Below are 17,841 nucleotides of genomic sequence, written 5' to 3' on the forward strand. Positions count from 1 at the left end.
CAGTTGGCTCCTTTTAAGTTCTTGTTGGAGTAGATCTCCTTGAAAAGTACTACTTAAACTTTGATCTGCTAATTTTGTAGCGTTTGTGAATGGCATGTTTATAGGATTAGGTTTTGCGGTATTGTTGGTGAGGAAATGCTAGTCTCCCCCCACCTTGGGGAAGGCCTGCCGCCTCAATCCTACGTGTGTCCGGCCCACAGCATGTTTTACCAACAACTTCCAAGCTTGGAGATCCTTCGAAGATGATGCTGAGTGTACTCGAAGCCATTGCAGTGGAAATGGGAGGGAGGGGGTGTTTATGCCATGACATAACTTTTCCAAAGAGCGTCCATAATCTTGGAGTGCATCGCGTCCTTTAGGTAATACCACCAACAGAAACACAAGAACATTTTGGTTTTCAGGTGCTGATCACTGGAGAGGCGTCCCCAATATTGTGTCTTTACTAGAGAGGTTGTTAAGTGTTTTGTTTATAGATGATCTTTGTGAGTGGAAAATTAGTTTTGATTTAGGACTGAACTTGAGAGAAAAGACCCTGCTTTAAACCAGGCAGTCTTCGGTTTTGACACACAGAAGGAAATAGACATGAAATTGAATTCCTCTGCCACGTAAAGGACTTGTCCTACATTGCATGGTGAAGGGTGCAAGGATAGCCATGTGAGGCTAGTGAATCACCAGCGCATGCCCGCCTCTCTGACGCTGACTTGCCTCAGCATTGTAAACACCCATGAGTGGAAGTGGCTTACCAAAGCAAATAACACATCCACCAAATGCAAACGTTTGAAAAGGCTCTCCTTTCCATTGGCTAATGCTTAGTAAACTGCAGCGTTTTATGAATGGACGTGCACAAAAATGCAACAAAACCTGTTTGTTAGATCAGACTTGTGTTGGTTCTGTAATTTCCTTGAACAGGATGCTGCTGTTCTTGTTATGTTATGTTAGTTTAGTCTTTTATAGCGCACGGCTACTCCATAGAGTGTCCCGGCGCTTTTATTGACAACCTGTAGCAGAATAACACAACACAATAGAATAAAACGGGCCCAGCAGAAAGAAAGAAAAGCGAACTAAAGGGCAAAAAGCCAAGTTTTGAGGCCCTTCCTAAAAGTCAGCAAATTAGAGGTGCTGCGTAATGCCAAAGGCAGAGTATTCCAACGCTGTGGCGCCAGCAGCATAAACGAGCGACCTCCAATGCGAGCCCTTTTTACTCGGGGGACCACAGCAAGGAACAATGATTCAGACCTCAGAGATCGGGCCGTATGGTAAAAGGCAAGCCTCCTTTGGAGATATTTTGCTCCCGAAGCGTGGAGAGCCTTGTGAGCCAAGGTCAAGGCCTTAAAAACTATCCGTTTCCGGATAGGCAGCCAGTGGAGTGACTGCAAAAGACCGGAGGCACTGGCTCGCCTATACAGGCCAAAGATGGCCCGCGCGGCCGAGTTCTGGACCACATGCAACCGTTGCAGGAGATCTTCCAGCAGTCCAAGATATAGGACGTTGGAGTAGTCCAGTCTTGAACCAATTAAGGCCTGCACCGTCGTCTTCCTATGATCTTCTGAGAGCAGAGGAAGGAACTTACGGAGCATCCTGAGGAGGCCAAAACATGTTCCCGTAAGACCAAGGATCTGAGATCTTAACGTCAGACCATTATCAATCTTGATCCCCAAATTCTTTGCTAGCTGGGACGAGCACGCTGGAGGAAACATATTAACAGGCCACCATTCCTGCCAATCTGGGTCAGATGGACATCCGAAGAAGAGTACCTCAGATTTATCTGAGTTGCACTTGAGGCTGTTAAGCTGGAACCATTTAAAAACAGCCCCAAGGCACTCACGGATACTCTCTCCATCAAAATCTTCTTCTTTCCTGAACGTAAAGAGGAGCTGGGTGTCGTCGGCATAGGATACGATCTGGGCCCCAAAAGACTCCGCCAATGCCGCCAAAGGGGTCATAAAGATGTTGAAAAGAGTCTGGCTCAACACAGAGCCCTGCGGAACTCCGACTCCCAAAGGCGGCATCACGGCAGAGCTGGGTGAGACCCAGACCGTTTGTCGACGGCCAGCCAAGAATGATCTAAACCAGCTGAGCACCGTCCCCCTCAGACCGATCTCATGAAGTCTGGCGAGGAGACCCTCATGGGGGACGGTGTCAAAGGCCGCCGACAAGTCAAGCATTACAAGCATAGCTTTGCCCCCTGAGTCCAGTGCCTCTTTAATGGCTTCGGACACCTCCAAAAGCGCCGTCTCGGTGCTTAAATTGGGGCGGAAGCCAGATTGAGTAGGGTGCAGCAAATTGTGAGATTCCAAAAAATTGGAAAGCACGATGTGCACATGCTTCTCCAAGATCTTAACCAGCGCAGGGAGAAGAGAGATGGGCCTGTAGTTGGCCAAAGCCTCAGGGTCCAGGCCAGGCTTCTTGAGAAGGGGAATAACCATCGCCTGCTTCCAGGCCTGCGGGACCACCCCCCGACTCAAGGAGAGATTCAAAAGTGGGTTCGCCAACGGATTTACAACTTCAGCCATTTTCGCCAGGAATTTGGCCTGGCATGGGTCAAGAGGCGACCCAGATTTAAGGTTGGCCATAAGTGCTAATGACGAGAAAACTGAGATTGGCGGAAAATCTGCCAGGACTGGGCCCAAAGGGGCCAACGGAACTGAGCCGTCCTCGGAGCTGGGAGGTACTTCAGCCACCCTCAAGGGAAGAGAGTCCTCGATCAGTTTAATCTTGGTGGTAAAAAAGTTGGCAAGGGCAGAAACCCACGACTCAGAAGGAGCGGCCTGGGTCGAATTATGTCGTGGGGCCATAAATTCCCTAACGATCGTGAAAATCTCCTTGCAGGAGTTAGAGGCAGCCTCTATCCTCCTTGCCAAATAGCCTTTTTTTTCTAGGAGGATATCCCGATGGTATGCTTTAACCGCTATCCTGTAGACAAGCCTGGCCGCGGGATCATACTGTGACCGCCAAGCCCTTTCAGCCACCTTGCACTGCCGTCAAGAAGCCGACAGTGCTTCAGTAAACCAGGGGGCCGAGACCCGCTTAGATATTAATCGGGGGGCCATCTCAGGGGCTAGATCATTCAGCCTATCCATTAACCACGCCTGCAGGGACTCTAAATCCCTCTCCAAGTCTCCCGTAAGAGGGCAGGGATGATCAAGAGATGCCTGAGCCAACATTTCAGGAGTCACCCGATGATACACCCTAGGGGCACGTCCCTGCTGCCTAGGAGCAGTGCTCGATGGTTTCTTTATGCCCAGTACATAAAATTTGGCCAGCCTATGATCTGACCAAAGCACCGGCAAAAGTGCCAGCACCTCTATGAGGGACGTGGAAAAGACCTGATCCAAGGTATGACCCTTGTCATGCGTTGGTCCAGAGAGGTAGGGGGCAAGACCTAGGGGGGCCGTGACATCGGTCAATTTGATCGTGTCAGGGTCCAATCCCTCATCCATGTGGAAATTAAAATCCCCGGCCAATACACAGTGCTCAGCTCTCAGAACCAGCGCCGAAATTGCCGACTGGAGCTCGTCGAAGAAGGATCCAGCCGGTCCAGGGGGCCTGTAAACTAAAAGCCCTTTAAGAGATTGATGAGGCGCCAATGCTATAGAGAAAGCGAGGGATTCAGATCCTGTGATGGCATCCATGGGAATAATGGAGCATGCGACGAGTTTATTCACTACAAGTGCCACACCCCCACCCCTCCCCTCCGATCTATCTTGCCTGAAGATATTGTATTCTGGGGGAATTGCTGTAGCTATGTCTGGATTAAAAGAATCCCCTAACCATGTCTCTGTCAACATCAGACATAACGGTTTTTCAGTGGTCAGGAGATCATAGATATCCTGAGCATGTCTGCGCACTGATCTAGTATTTAAAAGCAGACAGAGATGCTTCACACTGTCCACCTCCCTATTTGGTATAGTGGCCGGAGCATTGCTTGGGAACCAACCACAACCAGGACATCGTCTCTTACCCCTGTATCGGCCGGGAAAGACTTTGCAACAAGCGCAGGACACCTTTTGCAAAGACCGAAGCTCGAGCGACGTATAACATACCATAGTGGCAGCAGGAGTTGGTAATTGCAATGATACAGCCCCGTCCGCCGCTCCGTTCGCCTCCGGGACACTGACGGGCGCAGACGGGCTGGACTCTGGCGTGACTCCGGCATCACTACGGCAAAACGCTGCGCGCAAAACGCTGCGCTTTATATGCAGGCCAGCGTGTCCTTGTGACAGCTGGTCTGCTCGCACAATCTGGCGCCGCCCGGCGTCCAGGAAAACTACCCCCAATATGGCGGCCGAAGTCCGGAGGAGCCGGGGAATCCAGGGACCCACCAAAGAGCGGTGAGTTGACAATTATCGTGCAAGTGAGGGACAAGGGTAGGATTTAAAAACAGGGTAGAATACAAACGAAATATTAAATTAAATTAAAAAAACGGGGTCCGCTTAAAAAACGCTGCTGCGTCCAACACTGCTGTGCGCTGAAATGCGCTGTTAGTATCCTAGGTCAGAAGATGTTGCTTAGAGAGGGAGCCCGCCTAGAATGCCCTCCTTATATGCAGGCCAGCGTGTCCTTGTGACAGCTGGTCTGCTCGCACAATCTGGCGCCGCCCGGCGTCCAGGAAAACTACCCCCAATATGGCGGCCGAAGTCCGGAGGAGCCGGGGAATCCAGGGACCCGCCAAAGAGCGGTGAGTTGACAATTATCGTGCAAGTGAGGGACAAGGGTAGGATTTAAAAACAGGGTAGAATACAAACGAAATATTAAATTAAATAAAAAAACGGGGTCCGCTTAAAAAACGCTGCTGCGTCCAACACTGCTGTGCGCTGAAATGCGCTGTTAGTATCCCAGGTCAGAAGATGTTGCTTAGAGCATGGGCCTCTGTTTCATCCGTCCTTGCTTGGTACTGATTTATCTTTGCTGTGTTTGTTTTACTTTTACGTAAATCGCTTTTTGTCGCCATATGGATGCTTTAGAGCGCTTAGTTCTCGACAGGAAAGGGAGACTAGAGGGAGCAGAAGGCAAAGAGGGAACCAATGATGAGCCTTATAGTTGTGATGTTCTCCAAAAAACGAGCTAGTATCACAAGATGCAACTGTAGTGCGTGGCTGGTGTTCTTTATGTTGAAAGTAACTATCTTTCCCTGCCTTCCACCTCTATTTATTATGCAGACCTTTACACGCTCATCCTGTGAAGTGCCTCTATTTTCGCTCACCCTGGTTACTGACGTCACCCAAAAAAACTTCTTTCCACAAATATTTGAGGGCTGTGGTTAGAACGCCAGCGTATCCTCTCCCTCGCTATTTGGTCATATTTCTATAACTTTCCTCAAATATTCATCGGAAGAAAGAAACGCTGCTACTTCCGGGAGACACAGACACGTGAGGGGCTTTACCGGATGGAACACTGGAGTTGCAACGATTGAACGGGGTGAGAGGGGAGACCGAGAAGGAACATTAGAGGAAAGGGGATGGAGTCCTGGGTTTGTCAACTCAAGAGTTTCCATGACTGATTGCTGTCACCTGTACGCGTCGTCTTGGCCCCTTTTATAGGTGGCTCCGAATGGCACTCAAGGGACTATTTCCGTTTGGTTGTAAAGTCTTGCGAGGGTCTGCAGTTACAAGAATGCAGCCTGGGGGTGACCGATCATGGGCGAAGGTTTCACTGCTTGTTCACAGGTGTTCGTTACTCTTACTCTCGACCCTAACATGAAGTTGAAATTTAATTTGTGTGTTTAAAAGAAGACCGTGGATCTAGGATCTACGGACTCAAACCATGGACCGGGGAACCAACAGTAGTCCTGGCAAAACCAGCCCCATTCCCCTCGTGTCCTCGCTGAATCTGTTTCCTTCCATCCATTCTCTCACTCTCCTCTCCCCCTTATACCTCTCTGGTCGATTTCTCTTTACCCCCCCTCTCTCGTTCACTCTCCCTTGAACCCTCCTGTGCCTGCTGCCATTAACCTCGGGGAGCCGGGGAAAGTGAGGGACACCAGCTGCGTGCGGTCCAGGGCTGCCAAAACCAGCCCCCAAGGACTCCAGGCCACCGGGGAAATAAAAGGCCTTCCCAGCCCTGACCCTAGCCACCTATGGCCCTCTGATGTGCAGACTCCTGCAGGGGGATTTCATGAGTCACTGTACATACTGTATGCAGGCAGTTTTAGTTGACGGTGCTCCCATGGCATAAAAGATGTGGTCATTAAAAGTTAAAGATACATTCCATTAAGTTTCCTGATTCAATTTGTGATAAACATTGTGGGCCCCTGGTCAGTGATTCTGTGGACTGAACTTCCCCATACCACATCTTTCTCCTACTCACACCTGACTTCCCAAAACCAGCCCATTGTGGCTCTGTGTTCTATAATCCCATTGGTCATAGGCACCCAAGGAAGGATCTCTGGACGGTAGTCTCATTCTGGCCTAGAAGTTCTGTCATTCGCTGTGGCCATGTTCTCCAATAGTAGTTGTATTTCTATTTACAAAGCGCTTGAACCCAGAGGTATTCCAAGTGCTTTAAACATGTTTGGTTAGAATGTAATTTACAACTTAATTGGATATTTAGGTTGGGTGGTGGCTGGTGTTTATATTTGTTTGAAACTCAGTGGTCCAGGCGAATTTTCTGAACTTTTCAGTCTCATTTTGGCTTAGATAATTAAAGCAAGCTTCACTCGGCCTCCTTGACTGCAGCCTCAAGTAGGTGTAATGAGTTCTTGTGTTGAAAAGCGGACATCTTCCAGGGCAAAGCCTGCAAAGGGGCCCAGGCTTGTGCACAAACCCATTCGATGAAGCAGTTACCTTCAGAGGCAACTGTTTTATTAAGATAGAAGCTAAACTAGCAGGTTACTGTTGGAATAGTGCCTGGCAGAGAACAGATGTTTTACTGAAGCATTATAGCACACTGCCCAGAGCTATAATGGTTGTTAATGTCTCTGAAGCAAAGTTATAGGCCTGAGTTGCTGGCGAGGGCCTTTAACAGCCGGTATAGCCCAAGGCAGAAGTGCTACACTGCTATTAGAAAATTACGCCAACTGAGACAAGAATGTTCTGAAATAAACAGGAGAAACAAAAAAGCAATCTTTGAATCTTGGAGCAGACGGTCTATGCCAGCCTTTATTGGCCCTGAGCGTGTTCATTGCCTTCAGGGGAGCTGCAAACACTCCAGTGTTCTAACTTGATTTGAAGCACAGGGTACTGTGGCTGAATATTGGCAGTGGTGATATTCAGGCTTTCCCCCTTAATCTTTGAATTTGTGGGATCCCTCAGAAATATCCAAGAGGAAATTGCAAGTGCACCCTTCAGACTGGAACTTTGTTGGTGATGGGAAGTTGGCCTTCCAAGCTTCCTTGAATGCCCATGGTCGCTTGGCCCAGCTGTTGAGTCCTAGCTCAAAGGAGATGGTGTGAAGTTTGCTAAATCTATTACAATAAATATAAATTTCCAGTAAGTGATATTCTGTATAAAAACAAAAAAAAACGTAACTCCTTAAAAAATAGATATATTTTTAAACTAGGAAATCAATCCCTAGACCATGTGAAACAGAAGAGCAAACAAATATAGTAGCAGTACTGGGCATGCACAGTGCACACAACCAATACTGTTTGTAATCAGTAACAAATCCCAAATAATTATAAAAAGCTCAGCATTTGTGAACACAGTATCCCAATCCACCTGCCAAAGCAGTTCTTAACACTGTGTGGTTCGCAATTGCTAACTCTTTAGCCCCTAGGAAAATGTCACGACTTCCACATTTTAACAAATGCAATCTGGGGATGGGGTGGAAGAAGTTTAAGTATTTGTTATTTTTTTTAAAAATCCCAGGATACCTCCTATGTCTCCCAGCAGTACCTTTAAATGTAAATGTGGGTGTACTTGTAAAGCGCACTGTGACTCCATGGAGTATCCTGGCGCTGAAGACCGCTAGGGAACCCGTCCTGGTTTTCCCTGTGAGATGGTCCCTTTCTGGGTATCTCCAAGGTGAGACCAGGCATCCCCGGCGTCTGTGGGGGGCCGTTGTAGAGATGAGGCAAGCTTAATGCCCAGAGTTGCCGAGTGTGTTCCTGATTAGAGTAGGTACAGAGGCGAGAATTATCAAGTCCGTTTTGACCCTGGTCCACGACCCTGCCGCGTTGGGAATTGAACCTTGGTCCCTGGCCGATTCTCTGCTTACGGGTCTGCCGCCTCTAACCAGTGAGTCACACCTCTCCACTTTATATCTCATGACTCAATGGTGCAAGGGGAGACCCAGTCAAGACGCGGGTATTTGATCGGGGACCGACTTTCAGCTGGCACGGGGGATTGAGGTGTGGGCCCATAAATACAAAGGCCTATGTCCAAGAGATAACAGACCAGCTAGTGCTCAAGCCAGGCGAGTGCTGAACCTCAGCCCGACAAGGCAGGGCCCCCAAGTGTGGCTTGGTGGCTCTTCTGGGACCAATGCCACCGAGGGTGTTGATGGGCCTGTACCCACCAGCCCAGGGACAAGGAGGGCTTGGTCCCACAGAAGAACTGCCAAAATGTGTGGCACTGGGAGGGAAAGTGTTCGCCAAAGCTTACGCTTCAAATTAAGATATAGAAATACTTCTCCCAACCGCACCAGCAAATGTTCTGAAAATGGTGGCATTGTTGGCGAAGGAGTCCCATGAGGACAAAGACCAGCATCCCTTGCTGCCTGGAAGTGTGGGAGTCTTTATGGGTGGGTTTCAAGCGGTGCTCCTGAACATCACAAACATCCGTGCAGAGGACCCCCCCTGCATCTTGTATCTATCAGTGCCCACTACCAGCTCAGGCTAGCATTTGATGTGTTGTCGAGCAGAACCTTCCCAGAAATTACAGTGTAATCTATGTCCATGATGCCACCAGAGACGTGTATTTCATAGAAGTGTAGTTTTCGGTGATGTTTTTGAAAGCGGTGTGGCCCGCATTCCCTCGGAAAGCGTGCCGGTGTGACAGCAGGTTGCTGCGAGCGTTTAATGTCTGCGCACACCCCCTGAAAGCGGTGATGTAAATGATGAAGGCTGTTAGTTGGGGGATGACGTGGTTTCCAGTCCGAAGTTTCCACTGCCCATGATTGGAATTCTTGACACCAGCAGTGGATTGTTTAACTGCAGAGCCCACGTTGACACCCCTGCAGTGGAATTTGGCCATCTGCCTGCCGCGCATCCCAGCAAACCCGGCCAGAGCGGCTGGCCTCTCTTACTGGAAGCAGCGAGCGAAGAGCCCTGGGAGAGCCCGGCCCGGCCGGAACCTGAAACTGTGAAGTAACTCCCCGTGCCCGGGCGCAGGGGTGGTCTTGGAACAGCGCGCGCCCGCAGAGGTCGTTTTGTCCACCACAAACACCGCGGGCTCCGTTTGGAGACCAGGCGGCCTCCGAGGATGGAATTCCAGGCCAGGAGACCCCCATATGCGATACCAGAGGACGAAGAGATCGACCACACCGCTGCGGACCCCTACAGCGAAGACAATGGAAGCGAAGGCGAGAAGCCGGTGTCCAACCTGCAGCGCAGGCGCAGTGACGTCAAAGTATACAAGGAGATTTGCGACTTTTATGCAAGATTGTAAGTTTAGGGCTTTGGGTGGTTTCCGCGGGTGGAGCTTAGTGTGGGCAGTGTTGAGAAACGATAGGTGGGCAAGCCAGTCCTAATTTCAGTTCACGTCACTCAATGTCCCTTTACGAGTAATTGATCACAGGTGGTGTGCATGGCAATGAAAATGTTGTTTTCGGAAATGAAGCGTGCAACGTGTAGTCTGATAGCAGTGCACGATTAACAATGTGTTTTAAGAAATACGAGTGATTACAGTTGATGTTCTGTTATTGGTGCCAAATTAGGGTTATACAAAATGCAGCCAAAAGTGACAAGTCAAGGAAGCTTTGGAAGTGCTAATGTGTTAGCATATTTTTTAATTTATGGTGAATTTTAGGGAGCACCAGTGCTTTAAGATTAACCCGTCTGCCACGAGCTAATTTACTTGTCGGAGGACTATTGAAAAAGAGCGGATTGTTGACAGTGTTTGGGGACGGTTTCGGACCATGCGTGGTAGGACCAGGTGTGGTAGGACCCGCCGCTGACCTAAACAAAGATGTAACGACTAGTGACGAGAGAAAGCCACCTTTTGTCACTTGACACTTAGTATCAGAAACCTTTTAGCGCTGAAAAACGCGCTCGGTTTTGTGACAGGAGAGACGATAAGTTTCAGCATTCTTGCGATTTTTTCAGCAAAGTATGGTGTGCTCAAAATCAAGGCCAGAACAGAACTCGCGGTCCAGATAAGACTAGCAGATAACGGAATCTGTTGGATATGAAATAATCCGGACTGATGTAACGGAAATGTTTTGCGCACATAACATAACGTCTATTTGTAACGCACAAATTCAAGGCTTGGGGTTCCTTGGCACCAAATAACAATGTTTATTGTTACACAAACTCCGTGATACTTACTTTATCGACTATAGAAGGATGAAAGGCTGTGTGGACCAATTAGGATTTTAACAGCAAAAGAGGTCCTGCGCACACGTTTCCGGATAATAATTTCATAAGAAGATGATAGATGAATGATAAAGGCTCAAAGTTGGTAGGATTTCGAAAAAACAAAAGTCGACATCAGAAGTCTCAGTGCAAAGTATTTTTTATGTATGTCGATTTCAGACCAATACATAATACACAACAATTCAGCCGACACGTGTTTCGTCACACCGTGTAGATATGTGACTCTTCAGGGCTAAGAAGGACATAAAGCAAAAAAACGAATGAGTAAGAAATGTAAACACCAAACAAATATAAAACAAAACGCTGGTCCGAAAAGTGGAAAGTGATCACACTGTAAAGTGAGACATACGTGCACTAGAGTGAGTCAAAACGGAATACATGTAAAACAGAAGTCATATAGACCAGGAAAACACCCTATTGTAACTGGAGTATCCTAGGAATAGTCCAAAAGTGAAAAAAGAGAAACGGATTGTGTAGAGGAAAATAATAATGAGAGACCCGTTTAGGAGATGTGTGTCACTAAAGGGACACGAGTTGTGTTTCAAAAATACCAAACAAGTAGGTATATAGAAGACAATAATCAGCCTATTGCAAATAATAGTAAGCCAGGAAAGCGCTTGGAAGACATCTAAGAAAGACAGAAAATGAAGAAGGATAAAGAACAAGCAGAAAGCAGAGAACATGACAGCATTAACAAGAGTATGAGAAAGAACTGATCAAAAAAACAGAGGCATGATGCATTCTAGAAGTACATGAAAGAGATAACAATAGCATGTGAAAGCACTGATCAGAAAACAAAAGCATGTTGTAATTTTAAAATTACAAGGGGTAGGTAAGGCCACGTGATGATTACAAAGGGAGTAAATGCAAGAACATAGTAACCAAAGCAAAAATGATTTCTAGGAGTAAATGGGGTTGGTAAAGCCACGTGATAATAATAATATGAAATGCAAGAACATGGTATCTAATAATTAAGTAGTGAAACGAGCAATATAACAACGTAATGACTGTTAACATCAAAACCCAGCATAGCATAATGTCTAACATTCGAAGTGCTGGATAAATAGTAATGAAATGGTACAAATTCACGAGATCTAAATTGACAAATCGGCAAGCAGAAGGATAGCGAAGTCAGGGAGCAAGTGTTTGAAGAATGACAAAGTGAAAGAAGCAATCATACGATAAAGAAGACAACCAATATACAACAATAAGAGAGCCGTTCTGTGAATATCAGAGGGGACAGGGGGAGCGGGCCCGAGCTCTCACTGAATATGAGCAGCGAGAACGGGTGGTGTGAGACAAGCGGAGAAAAAGTACCTGGTTGCGCAGATGAGTAAGTGTATGGAGACCGATCTTGAGCACGAGAATCAAAGGGTGCGGTGCGTAAGGATCGACCTCACAACGCGGTGAAGTGGGGGGTGAAGTGTACCAACCACATGGGTAAATGGCTGTACAGTCTACGGAGGAGTAAAAACAGAGTCAGCCTAGTGCTTGTCTAGTAAGTGGGAATGGGTCTAACAGGGAGGAGGCTTACCGAGTATGTAGAGGATCGCGGGTACAGGATCCACCGTTCTCCAGGATGTGGGAACAGCATGGTGAGGGAACCGGAAGTTTAAATAGGAGGTGCGCGTATGCCGGAAAAAAACAACTATAACGTGTAGTGACACGGAATAATGGCATAGCGGAAGTGAGGACGTGAGTGACCATGTGGTATTAGTAAAGCGTGAGTGAGTCAAAATGGCTCGTTGTGGTGAGCGCACACATGAGACAACAATAATAGAAACACAAACACCAAAAATAAGGTTTGGATACAACAAACAGTCTGTAATTAGACACTTGAGTGCCAGGAAGAGAAAACTGTGAAAACCACCCACAAATAAATGAGAGAATAGAGCTCAGCTAAATAGATAAGAGCCAGAAGGGAGTCAGGCGCGCTGTCGGTCGGTAGAGGCAGCAATGAGGTACAGCAAGCAAAACGTGTCTAAGCAAATATGAGAGCAAAATCGAATAAATGCAGTTTACAAGTAACTGACTGGTAACAGTTGCTCTACAGTAAAATACATATGAGAGAAAGCAGTGTTAAGACATTCGAGTAATAAAGACATAAAATAGACAGCTGACACAAAGGAATGTAACTCCCATAGCGGTACAAGGATGCTCTACAGTAAAATAAATATGAGAGAAAGCAGTGTTAAGACATTCGAGTAATACCGACATAAAATAGACAGCTGACACAAAGGAATATAACTCCCATAGCGGTACAAGGATGTGATACCTGAGTAGCGAACAATCATAAATGATAACAAGGAATTGGTGAACGAGTTTGCAGAAAAGGGATCTAAGTAAACAAAGGTCAAAGTAGTAGTTTTTAGGTTCCTAGAAAGTAATGCAGTTCATGGTCGATGTTAAGACCGTGTTTAACCGACTGTAGACGCATGATCCAAGACGCCTCTTGTCTCCTTAGTCTTAGTTCACGGTTGCCACCTCTGACATTGCTCTTGGTGATGTCTATTCCAAAAAAGGAGAGGCTTTTACGCAGGCCCTGAGTTTTACATGTTGCTATGTGAGAAGCCATCGGGTATTTTGCATCTTCATTGTGCATGGCACGGACATGCTCGCTGATGCTTTCCTTCAGAGACCTGATCGTGCTCCCAACGTACTGTAGTTTACACGTGCATTGTAGGATATAGACCACAAAGGAAGAGTTACAGTTGATGTTACAGGTTATTCTGTGTTTCTTGCCATTCCAGCTGCTGAATTCTTTGGTGCCATTCATGGCCCACTTGCAGATGCCACAACAGCCACATTTGAAGAAGCCAATAGTGTGAGGTTTGAGCCAAGTGGAGGAGACAGATGCAGGGTGTGGAATTGTCGGACAGAGCCTGTTTCTAAGTGTTCTCCCTTTTCTGAATGTTATTTGAGGTCGATCAGTAATGTTCTCTCTAAGAGCTTGGTCAGCCTGTAAGATGCCCCAGTGTTTTTTGAAACTTTTACGTATTGTAGCACTGATGGCATTGTACTCCGTGATGAGTCTGACAGTTTGTTTGTCTGTGTTTTTACAGGTCTTGATTTGCAGTGTCGTTTCTCTTTTGATGTTGTTTATTCTGTTAGTGGCTTTCTTAAGGGACTGTGGTTTGTATCCACGTTTGACAAGTCTGTGCTTCATGTCGGTTCAAGCATCTTGCAAATTCTGTGTCATCACTACAGTTCCTCCTGGCTCTGGTGAATTCTCCAAATGGAATTGTCTCTATTTGGTGTAAGGGATGTGCGCTGTCGGCGTGGAGAACCGCATTGCATGAAGTTTCATTGCGGTACAACCTGCTGTGTAGGGAATTGTCCTTGACGTACAGCTCAACATCAAGGAAGGAAATGTTGGTTGTGCTGGATTCACATGTGAATTTCATATTCATGTTGTTGGAATTAAGGTATTCACAGAAAGAGTTTAGGTTTTCTTGCGAGCCAGACCAAAGAAGTAAACAATCATCGATGTATCTCCCCCAGTATATTATGTAGTCTGTCCATTGGGCTGCTTTTTTGCCCCATAGCCATTCTGTTTCTAGTGCACCCATGTATAGGTTGGCAAAGGAAGGTGAGAATTTAGAACCCATGGCCACTCCTTTGATCTGTCTATACCAGTGGTGTTCATACATGAAAAAATTGTTATTGAGTATGATGTCCATCATATTGATCACCATGTTCGTGTGTTCCCATAACGTAGCTGATCTGTGATGGAGAGATTTGGAAACCACATCTAGTCCCAGGTCTGGATTGATGGCTGTGTAGAGGGAGACAACATCAAGGGGGGCTATGATCATGTTGGGCTGCCATTGTGTGTCAGCGAGGATTCCTAGAATATGTTTGGTGTCCTGTATGTAGGAGGGCAAGTTCCTAACCATCGGGTTAAGAAACAGGTCAAAATATTGGGCTAGTTTCTCGGTGGGTCCACCTATACCTGAGATTATCGGACGTCCAGGTGGGAAAGAGGCTTGCTTGTGGATTTTTGGTAGAGTGTAAAGACACGGATATGTTGGTTTGGCTACTTTCATGTAACAAGCTTCGTCCTCATCAATGAGTCCCATCTTTTGCCAACTGTGGAGTTTTTTGTTGATGAGACTGGTTAAAGGACCCATAGGGTTATTGTCAAGACGTTCATAACAGGTGACGTCCTGAAGTTGACTCATGATTTCGTTGTGGTAGTCTGTGCGGTTCATGACAACCACGTTCCCGCCTTTGTCGGCTTCTCTGATGATGATGTCATGTTCAGCACTTAAATTCTTGAGAGCCATTTTTTCGCCCTTGGTTAGATTCTCTTTGATATTGCGGTTTCTCTTCATGAGATCCCTCTCATATTTATCTAGATCTTCCAATACTAAGTTATGGAATACATTGATGGCATTCCCACCAGCAAGGATAGGCGTTTACTTGGATTTGTTTTTTAGGCCACTAGGGATGGTACCTAAAGGATCAATGTCAAGGTCTCGTAGTAACAAATCTAGGCTTGGTGGTGGGTCATCTGCTTCAGTAATAGACAGGAGTAAGTGGGTGTCATACACATCTTTGATGGATTGGGGGTCCAAGGGGCCGGTACTGTGAGACGGCCTAGTCCGATTAACGTCACCAGGCATACTTTCAAAGTATTTTTTGAGTTTGAGGCCTCTGATAAATTTGAAAAGGTCTATTTTAGGATTTTAACCTGTGATCATTTGGTCAAACACAGACTGCTGGAGCGGATGTGTTAGTGCACTGAGCCACAGACCTGGCCAAGGCCTATTATTTGTAGCAAATACTAACTGATCAGCAGTGTAATAATATCACATTGATTTCAATGTTTAATGATACTTGCAATTTCTCGCAGGAGAAGTTGTATCCCATGACATAAGAGGAATCCATCCCAGTCCCTAATAATTAGTATTCGGAGTGGGACATAATAGGTCTTCCTCAATATTGTTTTAGATAGCTTATTGCACTTCTGCATATGTGGTTTGTGCCACGCTTTTTCATGTACAGAAGGCATAAACAATGGTATTCACCCTTAACTGGAACACAAGTAGCTAAATCCACGCAGCGAGATTGCATCATAATACCCAGGCCTCATGAGAATGACTTGGGTGTTTTAATCTGTAATGTGATTATAAAATGGGCCTGTGAGGCATAAAGTTGTGTTTTCTTAAATCATTTAAGTGCCTCTGTGGTAGTAACACCGTACCTAGCTCTGCAGGAATTAATTTTTGAATTTGTGTTTATTACTACACTTGTTCCAAATAACGTGTTGTTAGGCTTCATTTATTTTAATCCAGAAATATATATTTTACAGGGTACCTTTATGGTTCTACTACAAAAATTAAAAACGACAGAAATGTGCCGTCTCATAGCTTGCACCCCTGCCACGAAAGACTTGACCAGCACTGAAAAGGGCTGCTCATATCCTCACTCGTGATCTCATAGAAGCCATCAGAAGTTACGTTGATGACGTCTCCGGATGCATTACATATCACTTTACCATCGAGATTTTAGTTGACATGACTCTGGATATGCTATAATTTCTTGAGGAATTGAAATCATTGGTTCATTTGCATGAATATAGTGAGTTCACAAACCAACCATGTGGTTGCAAGTTAGTTTTCCTGGCATAGTGTGAGTTATGATATGTAGAGAATTACTGGTGAATTTCATAAAAAAAATATATATATATATTCTTATGGGACGATCACTTCATTTTAACTATGTTCTTTCAGCGAATTTAATAGCTTTTTTAGGTCTGCCATTTGCCAAGATCTTCTTTTTTTTTTTTTTTTTTTTTTTTAACGAAATCATTTCTATAATGTACTCGCAGGGGCTTTCTGCCAGCCCGTTCATCCATTCAAAAGTTCCTGTATCATTTTTCTTCCAAGCACTACGCTGGGCAGCACAGGGCATTGGGTCAGCCCACTTCTGCCATTGGGTAACTTTACTGTGAATGATGGTATTCTGCACTTTCACAAGGAGCACTTCCACACACAAAGTCCTTTCAGTGCCAGGGGCTGTTATGGCTATGTGCTTTTTGAGACCCAAACACCAGATCAATTGGCTTTGCCAGTGCTTTTTTCATATGTGAGGGTTGCATTGTTTTCAGTTGTTGATCCATAACGCGTTTTTATACATGTCTCTCTCAGTGAATTTGAGAAAATGCTAAAAAGACTTGACAGGGGTTGGATACTGGGCCTGTGTGAAATCACCCATTTCTCCAGCCCCAACCATCCTTGGCCTTTGGCAGTGCCCTGCAGATATTGGACAACGGAGCTTGTCCTGCATCTAACCCCCCCCCCCCCCATGCACCCAACCCCTGTTCTGAAAGGCTTTTGGCCTTACCCCGTGGACATTGGTCAGAGGGCCTGACCTACATCCAACCGCATTTGCATCTAATCACTGTGTCCCACTGCTGTTGCAGATTACGTAATCAATTCTTGTTTTTAAATGTACACATTTCTTGGAGCTATCAATTAAGCATGTCAATTTGTATTCCTCACCTATAGTGGAGTGGGAAGCATTCAAGGTGGTGGTATGGGGCACTGCAATAAATATGATGGTGGGTGCTGGGAAATAAGTTTTCCAAGAACTCACAAACCTGGAAGATACTTTGGGTCCCCTCGCGAAGGCTGTGGCTGAAAATGCTGAAACTACCTCCCAATTAAGAGAAGCCAGAATTACTCATGCAGAACTGCTAGAAAGCCTTCCAGTGATAGACCATACAACATGTACACAGAAGGCGCATGCTGAAGCCGATAAGTCGGGCATGCTGCTAGCACGATTTATCCGACCAGACCCCTCTCCCACGCCAATCCTGTTTGGATCCCATGGTGACTCAATAAGGGATTAATAAAGCATTCTGCTGTTTTTATTCAGTTCTATATGCAGCCCAGCCTCCCCCCAGCCCAACAGAGCCAGCAATGTTCCTTCAACAAGCAAAACCGCAGACGGTGCTGGCGACTGACCGAGAGGCTCTCGCCGCTCCTATTGCGACAAATGAGATATGTGGTGCCCTTAAAGAGCTGGCCCTCAATAAAACACCAGTGTCTGATGGGATCTGTGTAGAATTCTATTCCACGTATGCTACAAGATTGGTCCTGGAATTAGAGAAGCTCTATAATACTTCACTTGATACAGGCCTACCACCTTCCTCTACTAGAGAAGCACTTGTGAAATGCTTGTTAAAGCTCGGCAAACCCCACATGTAGCTATCTTCGTATAGACCATTGTTGATGTTTAAACAGAATACAAAATATATAGCAAGATCCTGGCCCGGTGGTTGCTCCTGTTGCTTCCGCAACGGATACATACAGGCCAGGGCTTGCTTTAGTGCTGGTGTAGCCCGCTGGAAGAATGTTTGCTGG

General features: G+C 46.1%; 1 protein-coding gene across 12 annotated transcripts in view; it reads left to right on the forward strand.

The window, feature by feature from the left end:
* LIMS1 (LIM zinc finger domain containing 1) overlaps nt 1–17,841 on the forward strand; it is a 388,121-nt gene that overhangs the window by 265,390 nt on the left and 104,890 nt on the right. For 2 of the 12 annotated variants that reach the window (XM_085622625.1, XM_085622627.1), the window contains exon 1: nt 9,114–9,541. The exons of 9 other annotated variants lie outside the window; for them this stretch is intronic. In XM_085622625.1, the coding sequence (XP_085478751.1) occupies nt 9,360–9,541 (182 nt within the window). In that variant the 5' untranslated portion in view covers nt 9,114–9,359. Of the gene's footprint in view, nt 1–9,113; nt 9,542–17,841 lie in introns of those variants that run through there. One more of the 12 variants, XM_085622626.1, reaches the window with a different exon arrangement.

The sequence above is a fragment of the Triturus cristatus genome, chromosome 8 (assembly GCF_964204655.1).
Source record: "Triturus cristatus chromosome 8, aTriCri1.1, whole genome shotgun sequence".
In the NCBI taxonomy this organism is placed as follows: domain Eukaryota; kingdom Metazoa; phylum Chordata; class Amphibia; order Caudata; family Salamandridae; genus Triturus; species Triturus cristatus.